The sequence below is a fragment of the Eurypyga helias genome, unplaced genomic scaffold, assembly GCF_000690775.1.
Source record: "Eurypyga helias isolate BGI_N326 unplaced genomic scaffold, ASM69077v1 scaffold14034, whole genome shotgun sequence".
NCBI classification, from domain to species: domain Eukaryota; kingdom Metazoa; phylum Chordata; class Aves; order Eurypygiformes; family Eurypygidae; genus Eurypyga; species Eurypyga helias.
Genome location: NW_010245713.1, coordinates 10,050 through 32,188, shown reverse-complemented (window position 1 = coordinate 32,188; position 22,139 = coordinate 10,050). Strand labels below are relative to the sequence as shown.

At 36.9% G+C, this 22,139-nt stretch overlaps 1 protein-coding gene across 1 annotated transcript in view; it reads left to right on the top strand.

Annotated features, from left to right (window-relative positions):
* Positions 1–567: 567 nt before the first annotated feature.
* MARCH6 (membrane-associated ring finger (C3HC4) 6, E3 ubiquitin protein ligase) overlaps positions 568–22,139 on the top strand; it is a 24,732-nt gene continuing 3,160 nt past the window's right edge. Inside the window, exons 1-19 of the mRNA XM_010150178.1 lie at positions 568–774; positions 1,067–1,128; positions 3,133–3,165; positions 4,830–4,881; positions 6,970–7,028; positions 7,635–7,715; positions 8,898–8,966; positions 9,085–9,159; positions 9,960–10,094; positions 10,583–10,702; positions 12,413–12,513; positions 13,198–13,335; positions 14,990–15,191; positions 15,778–15,847; positions 17,082–17,263; positions 18,636–18,770; positions 19,158–19,247; positions 20,645–20,777; positions 21,702–21,837. Coding sequence (XP_010148480.1) covers positions 618–774; positions 1,067–1,128; positions 3,133–3,165; positions 4,830–4,881; positions 6,970–7,028; positions 7,635–7,715; positions 8,898–8,966; positions 9,085–9,159; positions 9,960–10,094; positions 10,583–10,702; positions 12,413–12,513; positions 13,198–13,335; positions 14,990–15,191; positions 15,778–15,847; positions 17,082–17,263; positions 18,636–18,770; positions 19,158–19,247; positions 20,645–20,777; positions 21,702–21,837 — 2,030 coding nt within the window. The 5' untranslated portion in view covers positions 568–617. The remainder of the gene's footprint in view (positions 775–1,066; positions 1,129–3,132; positions 3,166–4,829; positions 4,882–6,969; positions 7,029–7,634; positions 7,716–8,897; positions 8,967–9,084; positions 9,160–9,959; positions 10,095–10,582; positions 10,703–12,412; positions 12,514–13,197; positions 13,336–14,989; positions 15,192–15,777; positions 15,848–17,081; positions 17,264–18,635; positions 18,771–19,157; positions 19,248–20,644; positions 20,778–21,701; positions 21,838–22,139) is intronic.

Genomic DNA, 22,139 nt, shown 5'->3' with positions numbered 1-22,139 from the left:
CCGGAGTTAAACCACGACAACTGTTTGACCTTGAGATGAGAAGGCTCAGAGCGGCCCTTATCAGTGTGTGTAAATGCTAAAGGAGGATCTGAAGAAGACTGAGCCAGAGTTGTCTTGATAGTACTGAGTGACAGGACAACAGGCAGTGGGCTCAGATTCAAATACAGGAAATCCCATGTAGGCGGAAAAAAATAAAATAACAACAAAAATCCCCTCCATGTGTGGGTGTTTTTTACTGTAAGTGTGATCAACTACTGGCACAGGTTACTTGTGAAGTCTCCATCTCTGCAGTTACTCAAAAGCCAGCTGGAACAAGCACTGAGCAACGTGCTGTAGCTCACCCTCCTTTCAGTATGTGGGTTGACTCGACGATCTCTAGAGGCCCTTTTCAACCTCGGCTACTCTGTGAAGAAGTCTGAATGTTTCTCTTCCTATTTTAAAAGGTTTAGTGGTGCCAAATGTAATGCTTATCTCAAAATACATATTTAACATTTTAAAAATATTATTTGTTTTTTCATAGGATAAAAATACAGATAGAAAGAAGCTGATCAATCTAACAATACTAAATCTTGTTTCTGCAGGCTCAGGCTGTTGTAAATGGAGGTGTTGAAAATGCCATGCTTGATCAACCTGCTAACCCAGCTGCTGAGAATGTAGTTGTAGGTGAGAACCCTGAAATTCAAGAAGAACAAGTAGATGAAGAGGAGGAGGATAATGAAGATGAAGAAGATGCTGTAGTAGAAGATGCAGCAGATGCAAACAATGGAGCACAAGGTAACAGGTGACTCAAAACAGTAATGTTCTAGTTCATTTTAAATATAAATGAAACCATTGAAAATAGAACTGTCACGATTCAAGGAAGCTATGTAAATTCCCACTTCAGCTTATTTATCTTGTTTATGCAAATTTCATTTATTTCTTTCAAGTGCTGAAAGATTTGCTTGTTGAAAAGCCCTCAGCAGTTAAGAGTGAAATATCTTTTTGTTCACTTAAAACATAGCATGGAGTAGTTGCATCTTGTTGTGGGTGAGTCTAACAGCTGTAAAAATGGCCATTGTCTCCTCAGATGACATGAACTGGAATGCTTTGGAATGGGATCGAGCAGCAGAAGAGCTTACTTGGGAGCGAGTGAGTAAGAGTCACTTTCTTGAATAATTCAGACATACTTGAAATCATCTGTAGTATTGCTGTGTTAAAATCCATTTGGGATAGGTTTTGGGTACCGTTGTCTAGTGTGAAAACTGTTAGTAACAGTGACCTAAAAAAATAATTGTATTAAAACCAAAATGTTATTGTGCTACTTGTTAATTATCAAAAAGACATTTCTTTGATTTGAAAGGATTTTAGGAGCTTAAAACATGTTTTAGCACAGACTTTTCTGAAGTCTTCAACTTGGTCAGGTTTAGAAATTAATTGCAGCTTGCATTGAGGATGCCAGGCCAGTTTAGAGGCACGCAGTTGATGCGTTATGTGTAATCTAATGCTTAATTTTTTGTGTTCATGAAAGCAATAAAGAAAAGAGAAAACCGAAATTTTGGTTAATTTACTTTATTTACATATTTGCAAAAGACAAATGTATTTATTAAAACATGATGGAACATCTTAATGTAATATTGCTTCTGTTTTGTTTATGGGTCACAGATGCCATAATTAGAGCATGAGATGCATATACACTGTAATCAGAGCAGTGTAGAGGCTCGAGAACTGTTTTTTTTGGTAGCTGCTGTAGAAGTAGCCAGCATCTGAGTTCAAAGCTCACCACATGCAGGAAAACCTACCTGAAGGCAGATACAGCAGCTTCACGTGATTTACCCATGTCGCTAGTGCCTGTGGCAGACAGTTGTAAAGCTGGTCACTCTATTCCTAGGCTGTGATAGAGGTGTTGCCTTGATGGCGGTGTAGTAGAAACAGTTTTCATCACGAGGGACAGGTCTTGGTCTTTGTTTTGTATCTAGTGAAAAGTTCTGAGTTTGCTTTGACAGATACTTGGTGAAAAAAGGCATACATAAATTCAGGTTTGTGAACCATTCTGCTGTGTATCTCAAGACGTAAGTGTTGTATTTCTGAACCCAATGTACGTGCTGGGAAATGCTGATGTAGTCTTAATTGAAAATGTTTTGATGCCTCTCCGTGAATACAGAAATCTGTTTCAGCAAACTCATAACCGTTTCCAATCCTATGTGCTGGCATAGACACGTACAACATCTAGTTGGCATGTACTAGCAAAAATGGGGCAGACCTTTCTGCTCTTTCATCATATGAAAATAGCACAAAAGCTTTCTGAATTTTCAAAACCATGCATCTTGGTTTACTTTGTAAAAAACATACAGCTTTAGTATCTTGGAACTTAGAGCAAATTCCTGGTACAAACTAGCCTTGAACCTGTTACTTTACAGCACTAATTGTGGAGTAGGAGTGTCTGTACTGAAATGGTAAGAAATCCTTGAAGTGAAGGGAAAAGGAGGGGTTTTTTTAATAGATGCTCTATTTTTGGCTGTTCTGTGGACACTTCCCAAAACAGCTGTGCAGAGTGGTGAAGCATTTGTTTCCTGTCCACCCCAGCTTTAAACCAATTCTGTTCTAAACTTAATAATGTACAGTGTAGCAACTCTACCCTGTTCCTAGTTGGTTTTGTACATTGAAGGTGAAATACTAACCTTTGACTTTTCTCAGTGCAACATAAACTGACATTTTGCAGTTAGGAAGGAAAAAAAAATTGCTCCTGTATTTTAATATTGAGACTTTTAAACATGTTTTAAACAAGACTTAAATCACTAAAATATTTTGTAAATAGAAAATCCTTGTCAGAGTCTTCATAGTCTTAGAGAGAAATAGCCAATAAATAAATTGATTATATATTTGGTTTGCCATATCTAAATACATGTGTATTAAGATACTCCACCTGTGTGTCACTGCTGTTGATCAACTGAGTTTACTCTGTTGAACAAGAATTTGGTATCTGTCTTTAAGAATTTGTGTCCAGGTTCTGTTGGTTGAGCAATAAAAAAAAAGTTTTTGACCATATTGAACATTAAAAGTTGGTGTGAAAGAAGCTTCTGTGAGGCTTATTTTAGATGCGTGTTGCTTAGATTTTCTGATGAGTAAGTAAAGTTAACTTTCTTATCTTCACAGATGCTTGGACTTGATGGATCTCTGGTTTTTTTAGTAAGTGAAATCCTTCATTTTAAGAATTTTTGTAGAAGGCTTTTTTAAAAGTAAATGGTATTTTTAAAAATTACATAATTTAATTTGAAGTCCTTATTTTCATATGATAGGCATTCTTTAAAAAGACTTCCATATGGTGTCCTATTCAAGCAAACTGTCTTCTTTAGGAGTGTCACAGAGTAGAGGGGTGCATGTGGCATAAAAGTGGAATTTCTTAAAAGACATAGGTAACTTTGGATCATGTACTCCACTGTAAATAAAAATTAGCCCCTTTAAAAATGCATACACTGAAAATATATAATCTGTTCTAGCCTTAGGTTTTGGTCTTTATGTTATGATTAAAATAGTGACTTCAGACTTCTCTGATTTGCTCTAATACCACCAGAAAATGACTACTGAAATTTTAGTGTGGACTAGATTTTAAAATTTAAGATCATCAGTTATGATTCCTGACTTTACTTGGGGTTTTTTTTGTTGTTCTTCTCTAGAATTTTTCCTCTCATGGATATTGGTTTAATTGGCATCAGTATCAAATCTCTTTTGAATTCTTCGCCATAGTCGGTCTGTATTATGGAGCACAGATCTTACAAATCGGTTCCAGAAATATTTATCAGTACAATAATTTAGCAAAGGACTTCTAAAAAGTCTGTTGGCTTTTTAACAATTGTCTGTTGGTGAACCCATGTTGATTATCTCCCTGACCAACTCTATAAATCATAACTTCCAGCAGGCTTTCTTATAGCTTGTTTGAAGGGCTCACTCTGGTGCCCCCATCCTACCTGGCTCTTGGAGATGTCCAGCTCTGAGGTCAGGGGAGAGAGAGTGAAAAGAGTCAATAGTAAGGAAACTTTAACCTGCCACAGCTACATTCATTGGGTATCGTCTGCCAGATCACGGATTTTAAGAGGAGAAGTAATTTATGTGTTAAACGGAAAAAAATCTGTGCTCTCTTCCAGTTTTTACTTTATAATTTTTACTTTATTTAATATGTGAAAGAAATATAATTCTTACCTATGAATGTGTCTATTAGATGCTGTAGTGGATGAATGTCTCGCATCTGAGATAAACTTTCTTCTCATTTATTGTAATATCTCATGTTTAAAAAAACGTAGCTTATTATGTCATTAGTGATTGTCCTTAAACAGATCAAAAGAATTAAAATTCCAGTGCACTTACGGCTGAGTTCACATCTTAGCTAAAAGTAACGCTAAAAATAGAGGCATGCTGTCACTTCTAGAGCGAGAGCTTGTTTTGTTGACAGCTTACTTGTGACAAAGTCTAATGGCTGAATGTTCAGATGAACATTTTCTCATTTATTAAACAAATATCCACATACCTTTCACGTAATTGTTTCTAAAGGTGGAACTACTGTATTCATTTTAAAATAAAAGCTTAATTTTACAAAATAAGTGTGTCAAAGCAAATAAAGAGTGCTGTTGTCTAGGTAAATGACTGAATAAACAGATGCTTTCTTAACGTCCTGCATGTTTTACTCTTTGCGCTAGAGCAAATTTCTTGGCTCTAACACGAGGTGTGCAAGTTCTGGTAACAATAGGCAGTTGAAATAAGAAGTTTAGATACAAAAGGGAAGTCGCTTATTGAAACGACTGGTATTTATGTACCCTTTGTCATCTTCCTCCCTCCTTTCCCCATACTCCTCGCAGGAACATGTCTTTTGGGTGGTATCTTTGAATACGTTGTTCATACTTGTGTTTGGTAAGTATCATTTGCTTTTAGGTTTTAAAAAGATCCTTCTTTGTCAAGTAATATTGCAGGTTAATTTTAAGGCTGTTCTCTCAGAATAAATGAAGTTTCTACATCTAAAAATAGATCTACAAATGAACTGGGAATATGAATAATAAATCTTTATTGTTTCTGGTTTGTCGTTGTAATTCCTTTAAGTGAATAGATTTAAAACAGGAAATCTACTAAAAGCTTAATGATGTCAACCGAAGCATATAAATTAATATTTGGTAGGAATACTGTTAAATTAAAGGATGAACCTCCTGGAATTTAATTTATGAGCAGCTGCAATACTTTTAGGAAAGGCTGGGATACCTTTTTTCTTGTAGTTTTTGCTAGATTTAGTTAAATCACTTTTTCCATCAAGAATCTATTTTTGGAGCTCAAAATTGGGAGGGAAGGGGGTGTGCAAGAATGTAGCTGACTGTAGAATTGTCAAATATACTTTAATTTTGTGTCCAAAATTACTATGGGACTGACCGCAATTTTAGAAAATAGTAAATTCTAATCTGTGGTGTATTTTACTTCGTTTTCCTTTTGCTTTCCTGTGATGCTGAAGCTGAACTGCAACTTTAAATGTTTGCAAGACTGTTTCTAGTCCAGGATAGGAATATTTCTGGGTTCTGATTCCATGTATAGTTAGTGCTAGGAAAATTTCTTGGACATAAACTTGTCATAGCTTAAAAAATATATATATAACAGAAAGAAAAATCCCCAAACCCTGGGTGTGTATTTCTCAATCATTTCAACCCTGAAAGAAAAAGGTAAAATGCCTGCCTTATTGTAAAAAGCAGTAAGCTCCCCCTTGAGAGTTTCTGGAATTCCTGTTTTATATTTACTGCTTATAATATGTAGGATACATTTTTATTTCCACCCTAGTTTTACTGCAGAAAGGGGAGTAACAAATGTAGGTATTTTTTAAGACCTTTCTGAGAGGCATTAGACTGTGATTCAGATTTTTTTCTATTTCTTTTCTTTTTTTTTTTTTTTTCCCCCAATCTGTGTTGGTTGGTTGGTTGTTTTTTTTTTATACCTTACACCTGTTGAGTGACATGGGAGAATAACTGCTCTTCCCTGTACCTTAATTTTGCCTGTTTCACTACTAACAGAAGCTTTTGGATAATGTTGCTCGAGCTCCTTAGTGTTGTTAATTTGACCACAACTGTGTGATGAAGCAGCAGTGTTTTATTGACAAGATAGAGCATTTTTTATACACATCATGAGATACCAGACACAAATTTTCACTTGCTCTGACTTGCCAGTTTAGGAAGCGATTGGTTATGTTGCTGTGGTTTTCTAAGTGGTAATTTCTTGGCAGAAGAGTTTGAGCTTTTAAAACTGAAGTCATACTGTAGATAAGAAATTTTTGCTGGCAAAGTAAAGCTCGCAATACGGAACCAGCAATTTAAGCATCTAGTTACTGAAACAAATCAGCAGATCAAAAGAAAACAAGAAGAGTTATCATCTATATTTAATTAGCAAAAAACCTATAGCTGTTCTAAGAAAAGTTGGAAAATACTTGAATTATTTATTTCTGATAATTAGTCAATTTAAATTTGTAGTTATGACAAGTTAATTAGGATTATAGCTACTATAAAATTTAGGCTTTCTAAATTAAGTAGATAATGACATTTTTAAATCCTTGATTTAAATTCAATAATTGAATAATAAGAATAATTAATAAGCTGGTCATATAGATGTGTTTTCAGTAGCTGTACATGTGCTTTAACAAGTGGGAAACTAAGAAGTAGAGAAAGGGAACAACTTTCCCAAGCAAGCAGGAGATCTGGGAGTGTAATTTGTGCCTCACAAGCCTATTTTTAGTACCTTTCCCACAATTCGGTGTGAATTCTGACCTACTTCCGGTGTTTGTAAAATTATAAAGTACAAAATTTACAAATATTTGCACAGAAAGTAATTTTTTTAGTTGTTTTCACAAAATCAACGGGACGTAGAATAATTTCAGTGTTACAGTACACATGCTGCAAAATAAGACTCCATTTAGCACTTTTCATGGCCCTTTTCTTTTTTTCCCCCCTTCCTTCTGCTTACATGATGCAGCATTTTGTCCGTACCACATTGGACACTTCTCCATTGTTGGCCTGGGCTTCGAGGAATATGTGAGTACTGTTTCATAATTTCAAAACAAAAAAACTGCCACTATTTATTTAATCACAGTATTTTTGTAGCATACTTCCACATCTGTTTGTGATGGCAAAAGTAGCCTGGAGTGTCTTTTGGGTTTTTTCTCCTTGAATCTTTTTTAATCTATGATTAAAAATGTTCTCCCACTTCCTCCATTATTTATATTTCAAGTGAGGTTTCCTGCTTTTCCAAAAAAATGCATACGTGTTTGGTTTTTTTCAATGGCCTGTTGTTCCTCATGTCTATTTTTAGTTTGTGTACTGAGTAATTTCCATGGTTGATCATAATAAGTAGAGAAAGCTAGGGGGTAGCGAGGTGGTGTAAGGTGACACTTTGCTTCATATGTGGAGGTTGTTTAGTGTTTGAAGAAAGCAGTTGTTAGACTTTTCCTGTAAAAGCAAACGTTTTCTACTCTTGATGGGGATACCAAAAATTAGAAGATTATTAAAATATACAAAAACTAAAGAAACTTGTCATACTTATTGAAGAGTTGAGATTTGGAATTTATCTTAATTACATAAAAAGGAGACGTAATCTTTTAAGAGACTGATAAGCTTTCCCTTTTTTCCCCTACCCTCCAGGTTCAAGCATCTCACTTTGAAGGCCTGATTACGACCATAGTTGGCTATGTTCTGCTAGCAGTGACTCTAATAGTGTGTCATGTATCCTTTTGTCAGTAGTTCCCTGGTTCAGATTTTACGTGTAAATCATTTTTCTGGCTCTGTTTTGAGGAGGCATGGACGTGATGCAGATGCAATTAAGTTACCATTTTGCTCAGCTCTTTTGGTGAAATTAGAAGAAAAAGTCTATTGTGTTCTCTTGGACGTATAGAAGTTCAGCCTGACTGCATTCTCCAGAACATTGCACATATTTAACAACAAGAAGTCATAGGCTTTTATGCTTGCTTGAAGGCCTCCAACTAAATTTTGGAGGTCTGAGAAGATAGGTGAAGAACCATTGTCTTTTCCTCCCTGTCCTCACATTGTTGCTGTGGGCTACATCGTTGCAGCAGAAAGAGAAATGGAGTTAATGAAAATACATAGGGTAGGATGGGAAACTCATTCACATAACTTTTTGATCTTGAGAGATATTTAGAGAGTGGATTATTTTAGTGTTCTTTTATGTCTCTGAACCACCGAAAGATTGCAGCAAGGGCTTCTTTCAGGTGATAACTCACTTAATAATGAAATGGTGAAGTCCTGAAAGCGAGATGGTTTTGCTCACAAGTATAAAGTCTGCATTCTAGCTTTGTGTTTTTGAAGGGACTACACCTAGCAACATTTGTTAGCAGTTTTCTGTTCAAGAGTGCACAGAGCCAACATCAACTTTAAACCGCACCATACCGATGTGCAGTGCAAATGTGGTAAAGTAGTTGATTGACACATCTCTCTTGCCTCCTAAAAGAAAACAAAACAAACCCACAAACTGTAATAGGCATCCAGCTTGTCTTGGGAAAGGTGAGCATTTGTTTCAGACTGCATGAAAGCTACTGTTTAAGGTAGGCCTTCAGTTTTGAAACTCGCTTACTCATGGCAGACAGTTTCAAAGACGACTGTTTATGTCTTGGAGAACTTTGGATGTTTAATTTAAGAAGGGTGACATTGTTTATTTGTTCATTTATTTATGTTAGATGCGTGTTATGGGGACTTAGCCAGCACATCAGATTGTGACTTCTAGAGTCACAGCCCATATTGAAAATAGAGCCCTGATAAAACACATCCTATTTTACTTTCGTCTTTTATTAAAATTCCTGTTGCTAAAAGCCACATAACAGAGTGTTTCATATTAATCAGACTATGCTATACAGTATTTTTCAGTATTATTTTCTTGACAAAACTATTCAGGGTTTGGCAGCACTTGTTAAGTTCCAGCGCTCACGTCGTTTGTTAGGAGTTTGCTATATAGTTGTCAAGGTAATCCTTTTATTTGTGTGTGTGTCACAAAAAGCTCTCTCCATTTAAGCTTACGTTATGATTTTCTTAGCAATTTCTATAAAACTAGTGAAATGTTCTGTTCTCCTTTTTCCTAAAGGTTTCCTTGTTAGTGGTGGTTGAAATTGGTGTGTTTCCTCTCATCTGTGGCTGGTGGCTGGATATATGCTCTTTGGTAAGAATGGAAATAAATGGGATAAAACTTTAAAGGAAAAAAGTTCCAGTGAAAAGAGAGTGGTTGATATGAATTTGACAGCACTCTTCTCTTTATAAACATAGTGTTTCCAGGGAGAAAGAGTTGTTTAGGTAGTACTTAATGCTGATTTTGTTTTCCTTTGTTAATAAATACAGATTAACATGCTATTATCAACATAATAAGATGCTAATCCTTTTTACTGCATTTACAAGACCACTGTGATAATGAATGATATTCAGTACACAAGTCTGCCTGTAATTAGCTTCTTTATGTAGTCAGTTTATATGACATGGTAATGACTTTGTGTTTTAATGGTTGTCTGATCTTTTTCTGTTTTGAACAAGACATACGTGGTGTTTGCTTGGAATGCAGAAGGACAGTTTTTCTGTCCTGAAAAATAATTAAGTGATTAATTTCAGATGGAGAAAATTAATTTCTTGTAGCCTTAGTAGAAATAAATCAAATTTTACTTAAGAGAATAAGTATTTGCTTCCATGACAGTGCTGCTTTGTTTGAACTGACTTATGTAGTGTATATTTGTATTTGACTTATTTCTTCTTTCTGTCAGAAGAAAGAAATTGGTCAGAAATTGATCTTTATTTGCTGTTCTTACTGTGAATTATTCACTTATAATTAAAAGCTGTAAATATTTGTGTTGGCAGGAGGCAGGGATTTAAATTAAATGCCTAGTAGTATATATATGAACTAGGTTAAACAAGATGAGCAGCTGTGGAGGTTTGCCAAACTTTATCCCTATTTGTTTACTATTTACCTTCTAGGAGATGTTTGATGCCACTTTGAAAGACAGAGAATTGAGCTTCCAGTCTGCCCCAGGTACCACAATGTTTCTGCACTGGTTAGTTGGAATGGTTTACGTCTTTTATTTTGCATCCTTCATTCTTTTACTGAGAGAGGTAAGTCTGTAAGAACAAGACTGGTCTGTAATGTAGTTAGAGAAGCTTGCATGTTGAGCTGTTAGTTAGATCTTTCATGTATGGGTATTGCTGCTACTCTGGTTTTTGTGTGTATATTGGATTTCAGCCTTAGGTAAAAAGGGCCAAACTGGCACTTAGTGCAGTGGAAAATGATGATTCAGAGAATGTTTTCCTTAAAGATTTTTAGTTGACAAAGAGCCCTTAAAACAGGGGTGTTGCCTTCGCATTAGTCTAAATACATTTCTTTAAGGTCAGTTAATACCTGAAAATTAAGCTTGTAATTAGCTTCTCTACTTCTCTATGATAATGCTTCATTTCTTCTATTTCTGATGAACAAGGTTCGACAAAATGGTACAAATACCCCTATTATGTTTAAAACTTAATTTGCTGCAGCAGTGTTATCCAAAATCAAAAAGAATGCAAAGATAATTTTCTCTTTGTATATTGTTTTCTATTTCCTACTTCAGGTATTGAGACCTGGTGTCTTATGGTTTCTCAGGAATTTGAATGATCCAGACTTTAATCCTGTGCAGGAAATGATTCACTTGCCCATTTATAGACATCTCAGGAGGTTTATCTTATCAGTGGTAAGGACTTTTCTCTGAAATTTCTTTACTTGGAGAGAATATTTCATACATTAGCTCCCATATACGCTGCTGTGTATTTAAGGAAAAACATTTACATTGGAACAGATTGCCAACAGAATCTTTGTCTTTTTTTATGATACTCAAAGCTCAACTGGATAAGGTTGTGAGCAACCTGATGTAACTGGGTCTGCTCAGGGCAGGGGGTTGGGGTAGTTTACCTCTAGAGGTCCCTTCCCATGGCAGGGGGGTTGGAACTAGATGATCTTTAAGATCCCTTCCAACCCAAACCACTCGGTGGTTCTGTGAGAGGAGCTGACCTGTCCACCTTTCAAAAGATTTTCTCCTTAGGGAGTCATAGTGTTTTAGCTGCCTGAAACTGTGTTGCAGCAGGTGGCCCAAATCTAAGCAAAGATCTGCTTGTTACAAAAGGTCTTGGAGATGCCTTCCCAGGCTGTGTTGGAACTGGCAGTTGCTTGAACTTCACCTTTTGAAGCTAATGAGCTAGAAACAGCTTCCTGCTAGAATATGGTACCCAGAATGATGGTGGTCATTTACAGCTTGCCATCTCAAAAAACAAGTCAAACCTGTGTTTCTTTCTCAGTAATTTTAAGAAATTTCTTGTGTAGAACATAAACTAGTTTCAAGAGTAAGTGGATTCAATTTTTTTTTTTACACAGTTAAACACATAATTTTTTGCATTTTTAGTCTCTAGTGGTGCATTTTTATGAAGAATGTGTTTAGTATGTACTGTGTTTTTTAATCTGGTTCCTTAAGGAAACAGGATTTGTAAAAGAGCATGGTCTTCATACACCTGATTTCCCCTACTAAATTTTGATTTTTCAGCCAATTTTAAATGTGAGGAAATAGAAACTGGAGGATCTTTTGAAGCTTGTACAAGTTGCTTGAAAACTCAGCCACTAAGAAGAGAGAGGATTCCAAAATGAGTAATCCCCAGTGCTGGGGAAGGGGAAGAGAGACATGACCCTCTCCGCTAGCCAGTCAGGGCTTATTCGGCCGCAGCCCTGTTTGGTGAGGGCATCGTGGCCTACGGGTCTGCCTGGGATGGAGTTAATTTCTTCATAGCGGCCCATGCCCTTCTGCGCCTTTGAAACGGTGTTGCCCTGCGCACAGGTGTTTTGGTTGTGGCTGAAGAGTGCTTGCACACTGTCAGGGCTTTCCCTCTTTCCTGCTCTGCCTTGTTCCCTCACCCCTCCAGCAGATAAACTGGTGGTTGGGAGGGGGGTGTGCCTGGGACAATTGACCCAAACTGATCAAGGGGGTATGCCGTACCAGATGATGTGCTCAACAGTAACAGCTGAGGGAAAGGAGGAGGAAGAGGAGGATGTTCACAGTTACACTGTTTGCCTTGCTGAAACTGTTAACATGCACTGAGGCCCCGTTCCAGGAAGTCGCTAATCATCTGTCTGCTAGTGGGAAGCAGTGACTGAATTCCTCATTTTGATTTGCCTGCCTGCACAGTTTTTGCTTTCTCTTACTAAACTCATTATCTCAATCCACAAGTCGTCTTGCCTTCCTTCTATTTTCTTCCCATTTAGCCGGGGAGGAAAATGAGCAAGCAGCTGGATAGATGTTTGGCTGTTAGCCAGGGCTAACTCGCCAGACACAGAAAACATGTCGGAGAGGTGGGCGGGAAACTAGGTTTGGTAGTTTCTGCTATTTGGACTAACTTGTCTCACCTCCTTGTTGCAGATTGTCTTCGGATCAATTGTACTGCTCATGCTCTGGCTTCCTATACGCATTATTAAGTATCTCCTTCCTCACTTTCTTCCATACAATGTTATGCTCTACAGGTAAGCATTTAATTTAAAAAAGATGTTTTTTCAGTCTTCCTATAACTAGGAAAATGTGTATTTACACTCTTTGAGCATTTATGTGACATTGCTTGGTATGCTTTGTTTCTTTTCAATTAATCTAAACTTCTTTGTTCTAGAAAAGTAAAAAGATACAATTTGTCAAATAATAAGCTACTAAGAAAAATAAAAGGCATTTTGTATTACTCCTGTAATGATAACTATTTGGTTTTTTTATACCCTCAAAACATTTTCCCCTTCAACTTTTTGATAGTGAAGTTGCTGCCATGTTTGTTTTTTCCCATTCATTTCTGATTATCATTGCTTCAAGAATGAAAGAGTATTTTTAACTGCATTTCTTTTTAATGACAGCAGTATCTTTCTGTTTCTAAATAATAATTGAAACAGGAATGATAGAAGCAAATAAAAGAGCAAATAAATTCTCTGATATAATCTTTCTCAAAATTTTCCTTAAATTTCTTGTGTGCGTAAACACTCATGAACACCTAGCCCGTGCTCAGAGTAGTATATAAGGAGAAATGTCTGCAAAAACCTAAGAACGGTTCCTGTTGGTATCCAGTATATTTTTTTTTTTGCTCTGGTGGTGTTACTATGGTTCAGTGTAAAAGTTTACTATGAGGATGTTTCTTAAGTTTGACTTTCTGCTCTCCCAATTGTTTCTAGTGATGCTCCAGTAAGTGAACTTTCCCTAGAGCTCCTTTTGCTTCAGGTGGTGCTTCCAGCTTTGCTAGAACAAGGACATACGAGACAGTGGCTGAAAGGTCTTGTACGAGCATGGACTGTTACTGCCGGATACTTGCTGTAAGTACAGAAAGCCAAAATCAACCATGTATCCAGCTTAGCCTTTTAACGTGAAAGCAGCATGCTTTCAAGGGAGTTATCCCAACAAATGGCTTTAACTACTTTACAGATAAACACGTGATGAAAAACTTCTATAGTGATTTCCTGTGGAAGTACCTTCTTCTAATCAGTACTTGTACCTATTTCTAGACTAGTCTTTGACAAGTAATTCTTTTGGTACACCACTACAGCATTTGCTTAGTATAAAAAAAAAATCTATGTAAGTATGAATAACAGCTTGTTAACTTCCTATTTTATGGAAGAATTAAAGGAGTGTCAGCAGAGCATTTCCATGAGTCATCTAAGTAAAATTAATGTGCACATCTTGCATTTCTTACTATAAGAAGGAAAAAAAATTTAGAACATTAAGCTGAAGAAGTGAATGCCTTTAAAGTGGGGATTTTAATGTTAAAAGTTCAGTCTCTAAAGAAGGATAAAACTGGTATCTTTGTCAGCTGAAGTAAATGCTTGTACAAAGTGAGGGTCTTTAATTTAGACTGCTGGGCAGTGTTCTCACACTTGAAATTATTTTTTAGTTCATATGTGGCTTGCCAAATTAGTCAAGAAAAAAGATTGGTTTTGCTTTTATAAAGTTTTAAATTTAACTTCAAAGTCTGTTGGCATTCTCCCACCATGCCTCGCTCATTGTGTGTCGTGCTAACGCAGCACCATTAGGATGAAGATTTATTCTTTGCTGAGTTATGTCTCAGAATCTGAGAAAACAAGAGACTTCTTTTGTTCCGCTGCAATACAAAATACTTGGTTTAGCTTCTTATAAGGAAACTCTCCCCACCCCTGTTCTCTCAGTTTGCATTTTGGAAAGTTATTTCTTGAATTAATGTATCCATGTTTTGACAGTGGTTAAAGTCCGAAGCAGGAGGACAATTTCAGAGATGACGATAGAAATGGCTTTGCTTTCTCCCCTGTTGCAGCTTAAGAACAATTGTGATACCTCTCTTCAGCAATTTGAGTTGATCAAAGATGAAAATATTTTCCTCTGCGTTTCTTAAACATTTTTACAGCAGTCTGCTTTTTTCATTGTCTGCCATTAGGATATCCGCATGCATCTTGCCGCTACAGATTCTTCTAAAGCTGAGGAAAATTAGCTTCTAAATGTTCATACTGGGTTTGGGTGGTTTTTAATCAGACCTGTGTGCAGGAAATATCAACAGAGTACTTTTTGAAGTAGATGGGCTTTTTCCCTGATTGATGTTCTTAGTTGTGAACAGGCTTTGAGCAATTTAGAATCTGGAAAAAATCTGACTGTACTTTTAAAAAAAGTGCGTATAGCAATATATTGTTGTCCTTGTACAGTTTAGGTTTCAAGGCAGTTGTTTCCAATACCAGATGTTTTTAAAACATAAAACTGATCTTTGTTTGTGGCTGTATCCCCACTGTTCCAATCTGTATCCACACTAGCATCTTTCTTCTAAATTCTGTGTTTAGCATGACACTGAGTACATTATGAGAAGACAATTTATTTTACTTTATCAAGATTCCACCAGCACTCCTGTATACGTTTTGTACAACTTGTACTCATTCTGAGTAGGCCTGTCTTTTTGTAAGATTCCCATTTGTATCAAACAGAACAAAACTAAAATTTTGGTTGTTACAGGGATCTCCATTCTTACTTACTTGGTGACCAGGAAGAGAATGAAAACAATGCAAACCAGCAGCCTAACAACCAGCATGCTCGCAATAATAATGCCATTCCAGTGGTGGGAGAAGGTCTTCATGCAGCCCATCAAGCCATACTTCAGCAAGGAGGACCTGTGGGTTTCCAGCCTTATCGTAGGCCTTTAAAATTCCCGCTCAGGGTAGGTATATCTAACCCAGTGAGACAAAAGGGAAGGTTTTCGTTGATCTCCAACAAAATTAAAAGATCAGATTTTTTTAAATTATTCTATGTAAAAGCCTGTTATCAGTTTTATCAGGCAATCTAGATAATTCTTCTAACTCTTTCCTTTTATAAAACAAAGGCTTCTCTGGCCTACAGAGCCTTCCAGGGTTAACTGAGAGTTGGTGTGCTGCTCAGTGCAGAAATAAAGGGATTGTTTCTAATGTAACATAACAAAGAACTTCACCTGTTCTGGATTCAAACATTAATTCTTACTATTGTGACAAGTGATGTGAACTTTTAAAAGAAATACACGACATTGTGGGCTTGCGGTACACACCCCAGGTGGGTTTCTGGTCCTGTGCACGACGCCGCAGGCAGGCTGCACGCACCCCAGGTGGGTTTCTTGTCCCTGATTTATTTATACAATGAAACATTGGTCAGTGTTTGAACATTCCAGTTTAGCTGCCTCCCTAGGATGATACATCTTTTTATAGGTTGGCGGGTTTTTTACCTTGGTTTAGTAACTTATTTTTATAACTTACATTTCTTTTTTCCTCTTTCAGATATTTCTTTTGATTGTTTTCATGTGCATAACATTACTGATTGCTAGTCTTATCTGCCTTACCTTACCAGGTAAGTATAGTATTGTAAAACTGCAGTTAAAGAATTCAGCTTGTTGCTGTGCTCAACAATGGCAGATACTTTGAAACCATTGATTAAAGTTGAAAGGAGGAAACATAGAAAATTGTCTTGCTTTTAATGGTACATCATCAAATTAAAGTATTCCAAAATCTAAATTATAGAGGTAATATGTGTACTTAAGTAACAGAGATTGCTGTTTCCTTTGTGTTGTTGTAAGAGAATTTTCTTTTAAGGGCAGGGCTCCAAGTGCTGAGGCAGTCTCTGTAGTAGGATTGAGCGTAAAAGAGAAATTATATTCTTGCACATGCTTTTCCATTTAGAGAAGGAAAATATATAGGATGTTGCTAGGTCTGCTACAGTATCTTCCTTAGTTAAATATCCTGAGGGTGTCATCATGACAGGTCACTAGGAGACTATGAAGTGATATACATGCCACTTCCCAAATACGTATGAATAAGTACTTTAACCAAATCAAAAGCACTTCGTAGGTTTGGGGTTTTTTCAAATACTTTGGAACAAATTAAGACATGTAAACTAATTTGAATTTTATAACCTGGCTACTGTAGTACCCTGTCATTTTCATCTCCTAGTATTAATGATCCTCAAGTCAGTCGTATGTCAAGATCCGTTCTGAATTTTGTTATGTTTTTAATAGTAGCACATAAAATAATTCCACTGTGATACAAGTGAATAGAAACACTGTTAAAATGCAGTGTAGCAAATAGGTCTCTCATTTTTGTCAGAGACCTTCAGAAGCCCCATCAGAAAGTCTTAAACAATTGCATGCAGCAGTGGAATAACCCAACCGTAGCTCCCAAGATTGAAGTTCAGGCTTATACACTAATCCATTACTGCCTTTGCAGTTGTGTGTAGATTAGTGTTTAGACCCTGAGTAGTATGGTATTCAGTGCTTCGTTTTGCTGTAGTTCAGATCACATTGCAGGTGTAATGAAATCTTAGGGAAAAAGAAATTCTACGTGTGTATTTGGCATCATCTGCATAACTCTTTATGTAGTGCTTGACACATTCCTGCCTTACGGGTATAGCAAAACAGTGCTGGTTTATGCTGCAAACTATTTGTTCATTGACATTTAACAATAAATATAAGTATTTTTTTTGTTCATTGACATTTAACAATAAATATGATAAGTATTTTTTTCTAATAGGCATCCTTCCTTAATACATCAAAAAGCATTACTCTATTTAACAGTGTTTGTGTTTTCAGTATTTGCTGGCCGATGGCTAATGTCGTTTTGGACGGGGACTGCCAAAATCCACGAACTGTACACGGCTGCGTGTGGTCTTTATGTCTGCTGGCTAACTATCCGAGCAGTGACAGTGCTGGTCGCCTGGATGCCGCAGGGTCGTAGGGTGATTTTTCAGAAGGTCAAAGAATGGTCTCTCATGGTGAGTCTTGAGAAAAAAATTTTTACTGAGTTATCAAAAAGGTAGCTAACAGAACTTGTTTCATTTTTTTTTTCCCACAGGTTTTACTCTGTAAGGTATACTACATTTTCCTTTTTAGATCATTTTGAAGCTTTTGCAGCTCACTTTCCCATCGCTTAGGGTGGTTGTATTTTTGGAAGCTATTTAGCAGAATGTTAAGCAATCAGTGTAAATAAGTTTGAATGTAGATGTTTATATATAACATGTATGTTTTTCTGTTTTCCTTTAAAGGTGAATATGTTGCATTTTATTATCTCATACGTGATGTGCCCTCAAATACATTTACATTTTCACATACTTAAGCTTAACTGTTACTCAGTTAGCAACTCTACATTATCAGATTTAAAAAAACTAGTAAAACTGATTGATGATGACAATGAACGTGTCTCTACAAAGTAGCTTGATGCATATTCTTCAGAAAGACCTTTATGATTTGTAAGATCTGTGTTGTTTGAATTAATGTTTTTAAAGACAATCCCTTTTTTGTTACCAGGAGTTCAAGATTCTCACTGTGGCACCAAATTTATATCCCACCTTATTATCTTGGTTTTGTTTATAGTATATTTCTTGCCTTAGTAATTTTAAACATTCATAAAAATGGTATCTTGTGATGGGTGTGTTTGTGTGCATATTGGACTGTTACAGATGGAAGAGTAGTCTGTGTGCCATGTATTATCATGTTTCCCAAATATCTCACCCATCATTTTCATTTAGGAAATCCTAAGCTTGTTTAAGAAAATTCAGAGCTAAAATGTAACACTCTTTGTCCTTTGTCCCTTCTCCTGATCATGTTAATTACGTCAGACTAGTTTTGTATCTGAGTTTCGGATGATGCATATAAACTAAGAGAGTTCTAGAATAAAGGACTCTGGCATGGTACTCTAACAAAGTCTTCTATTTTGAAGTCAGAAATATTCCATAATAAGTGAATTTTTAATGTTTATTTTCACTGGAGAAAAATTAGCAGTTTTGGGAAGATTCTTCTATAGTTTTCCAACATACAAGAATATTCAATGGAATGAAGTGCCATTGGATATTATTCCCTAGTGATAACAGTCAAAAGTGGTTTATGGTTTAAAACTACATGGTCACCAGCAGGCACAGTAATGCCTTTTTCTGGAGGGCTCATGGAATAGGACACAATCTTGAAAACTTCCTTTGCAAAGCTATGTACATAACTGAAATTATTTCTTGGGGTGTATCTGTATGAATTAAAAGGCTGTGTAGTTGTGTTCTCCAGCTTTGTCTGTCTGTAGTTTAAGTTACATTTTGAAGTTTAAACAAAAAGAATCTTCTGATAAACATATTAATTAGAGGTCTTGGTGTTTTTTAGATAATGAAGACATTAATAGTGGCTATACTGCTAGCTGGTGTGGTTCCACTTTTGCTCGGTCTTCTGTTTGAACTGGTCATCGTTGCACCTTTGAGAGTTCCTTTGGATCAAACACCTCTCTTCTATCCGTGGCAGGTCAGTTGCTCCCATCCATCTGCTGTTGATAACATTTCTTTACTTAGGTATAAGGGATATTGCAGTTCTTGTTTCATGTTTATTTAGTGCTTCACAGCATTTCCCATAAGCATATTTTGATGCGGTAAAGACAGTCAATCTGCATGTAAAGATTATTTAAACCACAAGGATATGCTTAGGAATTTTAAGTATGAAAAGCTGAACTTTGTGGGATGACATCAGAGGGGTTTTGCATTTCAGTGATCCGATAGACACAGTGTCCCATGTAAGTAGAAAAGTAATTATCTTTTCACTTGTAAGTAACATTAACAAGTTGCTCTAAAGGCTTTTGGTTGTCAAACTACTTAAAAACGTGTTAATGCTAACAGTCCATTTTTACAAAATTAGGACTGGGCGCTTGGAGTTCTGCATGCCAAAATAATTGCTGCCATAACACTGATGGGTCCCCAGTGGTGGCTGAAAACTGTTATTGAACAGGTAGGAAAAAATTGTCCATGTGTATTATCTGTGTAATATGTTTTGAACATTTTTTTTGAACCTGTGTGTCAGAAAACAGAGTTCCTGTTGTAGTAATGAAGTAATTTGAGTAATTGAGTAAAACTCAGTTAGTCTTGTAGAATCCTTTTAAATTGCCTAGCCTAATCCATTAAGGTACACATAACAATAAACCAAAAATAAACCTCTGAAATAAAATGCTGCATATACTTATAAGCAATTATATCGTGTTTGTATTAAAGTGAGAAACATCATTATTTCTTCAGCTGAATTCACTTTTGTCTGAATACTAGATATTATTTATGTCCACCACTCAAGAAGAGAGAATTTCTGCCTTCTCCAGAGCTGTAGAGATTCTCTCGCTCACAGATGAGTGCATATGAAAGGCAGGATTTCCATTCCCCTTTGATTCTTAAGCAAGACAGAACAGTTTCTGTGAGCAGTTCTGAGCTACAAAGCGTGTTGCTTTTTTGGGCAGAGGGATTTGGGTTTTTTTCTTGATTATAACCTGTAAGTTCTACGCTCGTCATCTCAATGAGGGATCTCAGTTGGTTGTCAGGAAGTACCTTTTCAGCCCTGTGCTGTATATTTAGTGGCTATGGTGCATGTCCTGCCCTCGGTACGAGAGGTGCTTCTCAAGCCTACCACACAGTCCTCACTTCAGGTGTCACACTGGAGAAATGTAGTCTGTGAATTACCTCTTGCTGCATGCCGTGGCTCCTCCTTCCACTTTGAGTGCTCTCCCTGGGCCTGTTTGTTTGTTATACACATACCCTCCTGAGCCATGTGGGACAGAGGCCATTGCCCCACTGTGTGGGATAGCTATTTGAAATCCGTCTTTTCCCATGGTTAATCTAGTCATGTTGAGGCTTCAGCTCCTCAAGAATTGTGGAGGCCGTGTCTTCAGGCACAGACTCCACATGCAGGGGCTCTGGTCTACCCAACCAAATACAAAATAAGATCCTATTTTCTGCCCGTGTTAACCAAATCTAATAGATTTGTTCCATCAGCATACACAGGATCTCCTTTCAGCCAGTTAACAGCAAAAAGTGATCCTGGGTCACCCACAAAACCACCATCCACAGTTCTACTTAATGATCTGTCAGCTGGTCTCTTGCACTCTCGTAACCAAATCACAGCACTATTCCAGATTAAGTTTGCTCCCCTGGACACTATTTAAATGATTTCCTGGAACCCTCACGGATGTGGATTGCCACGGAGTTTTTCCTTCTTAACTGTGGCCATCACGTTTTGTTCAAGTTGGATAACTCCTGTTTCCTCTCATAAGGAGAACTGTGTAAAAACCTTGTCGTTATTACTGCAAGCGCGAAGCGTTGCTTTCTTGATTGACCTATTCTGCTTCTAACTTCCTCTTCCAGGTATATGCAAATGGGATTCGTAACATTGATTTACACTTCATAATCCGTAAACTGGCGGCACCCGTAATCTCTGTTCTGTTGCTTTCCCTGTGTGTACCGTACATCATCGCGTCTGGTGTTGTACCTTTACTAGGTATGTGTGCGTTCGGAACACCTGTTTGTGGGAATAAAGCTCCCAATTATTAAGAGCACAAACAACAACTACTCCCACCCCAACTATTCTGCCAGCAAATGTATTTACATACACGTACAGCTTAAGGATTGCTGTGTTATCCTAAAAGTGGGGGTGTGTTGAGAAATGCAATACATTATTCTGACTTTTTAATAAACCAGCTGCAGAATACATCAAGAGTATGGGACTGCATAGTATCTAACAGCAGAAATGTAGGAATCCAGCTAGTTTGGGACAGGGAAGGAAAATTCATTCCTTATTTGGACAATCAACCTTCAATTTTAGTCTCTCTTGAAGAGCTATACTGAGCTGAGGACATCTTTTCTGACTTGTCAGATTCTAAACGAAGCTTAGAACAGTTGAAAATATTGGGTTTTGTTTTGATGTTTTCACTCAGTGTTAAAATAAAATGTAAATTGTAAATATAGGGTTTTTTTTCCAGACTTTCCTATCTCCTCATAATTGAGGGAAATAATTTGATTAGAAGCAGGGTAGATAAGCTTTTTTCATCAACAGTTGTCTTTGCTAGTACCTGCTGATGTTAACATCTTCAAGAAGTCCCATTTTATTCTTCAGCCTCTCACTTGAAGGCAGACTTTGGTAGTGTCAATTCTTCTCCGATAGGAGGTATACAGAAGTCACAAAGAGCTGATAAGCCCAATTTCTTTGCTGTGGATTTTCACTGTGTTAGTGGAAGACTTTCAGCTTTAATGCTTTGGATGAAAAAGAACAGCAGCTGTCACGTTGGATCTCTGAGATAAAGGGATGTGTTACTTATTTTTTTTGTCACAGTAGAACAAAAGTGTAGAAGAAGGTACAGAAGCAGAAAGGTGTGTGTTGCTTTAGCAATGTTGGGTTATGTGAGGGCTGTTTCTTGTTTTGTAGGGGTTACAGCTGAAATGCAAAACCTTGTTCAGCGACGGATTTATCCTTTTCTGCTTATGGTGGTGGTTTTGATGGGAATTCTTTCCTTCCAAGTCCGCCAGTTCAAGCGCCTTTATGAACATATTAAAAATGACAAGTGAGTATACAGTGTGGGTTTTTTAATCTTTACACTTTAAATTCTGATAACAGCTCCAGATTGAATTCAGATGTTGTAGATACTTAGGGCTAAAAGGTATTTTAAGAAGCTTTCTTAGACAAATGTCCCTCTGAGGCAGACTTAAACTGCTCTTGGCAAATGTTTTATTTGTGGTTCAAGTAGATAAACACAGGAACACTGTCTGTGCAGCCATCCAGCGTGACCTGGACAGGCTGGAGAAATCTAATGCAATTCAGCAAGGGCAGCTGTAAAGCACTGCATCTGGGGAAGAACAACCCCAT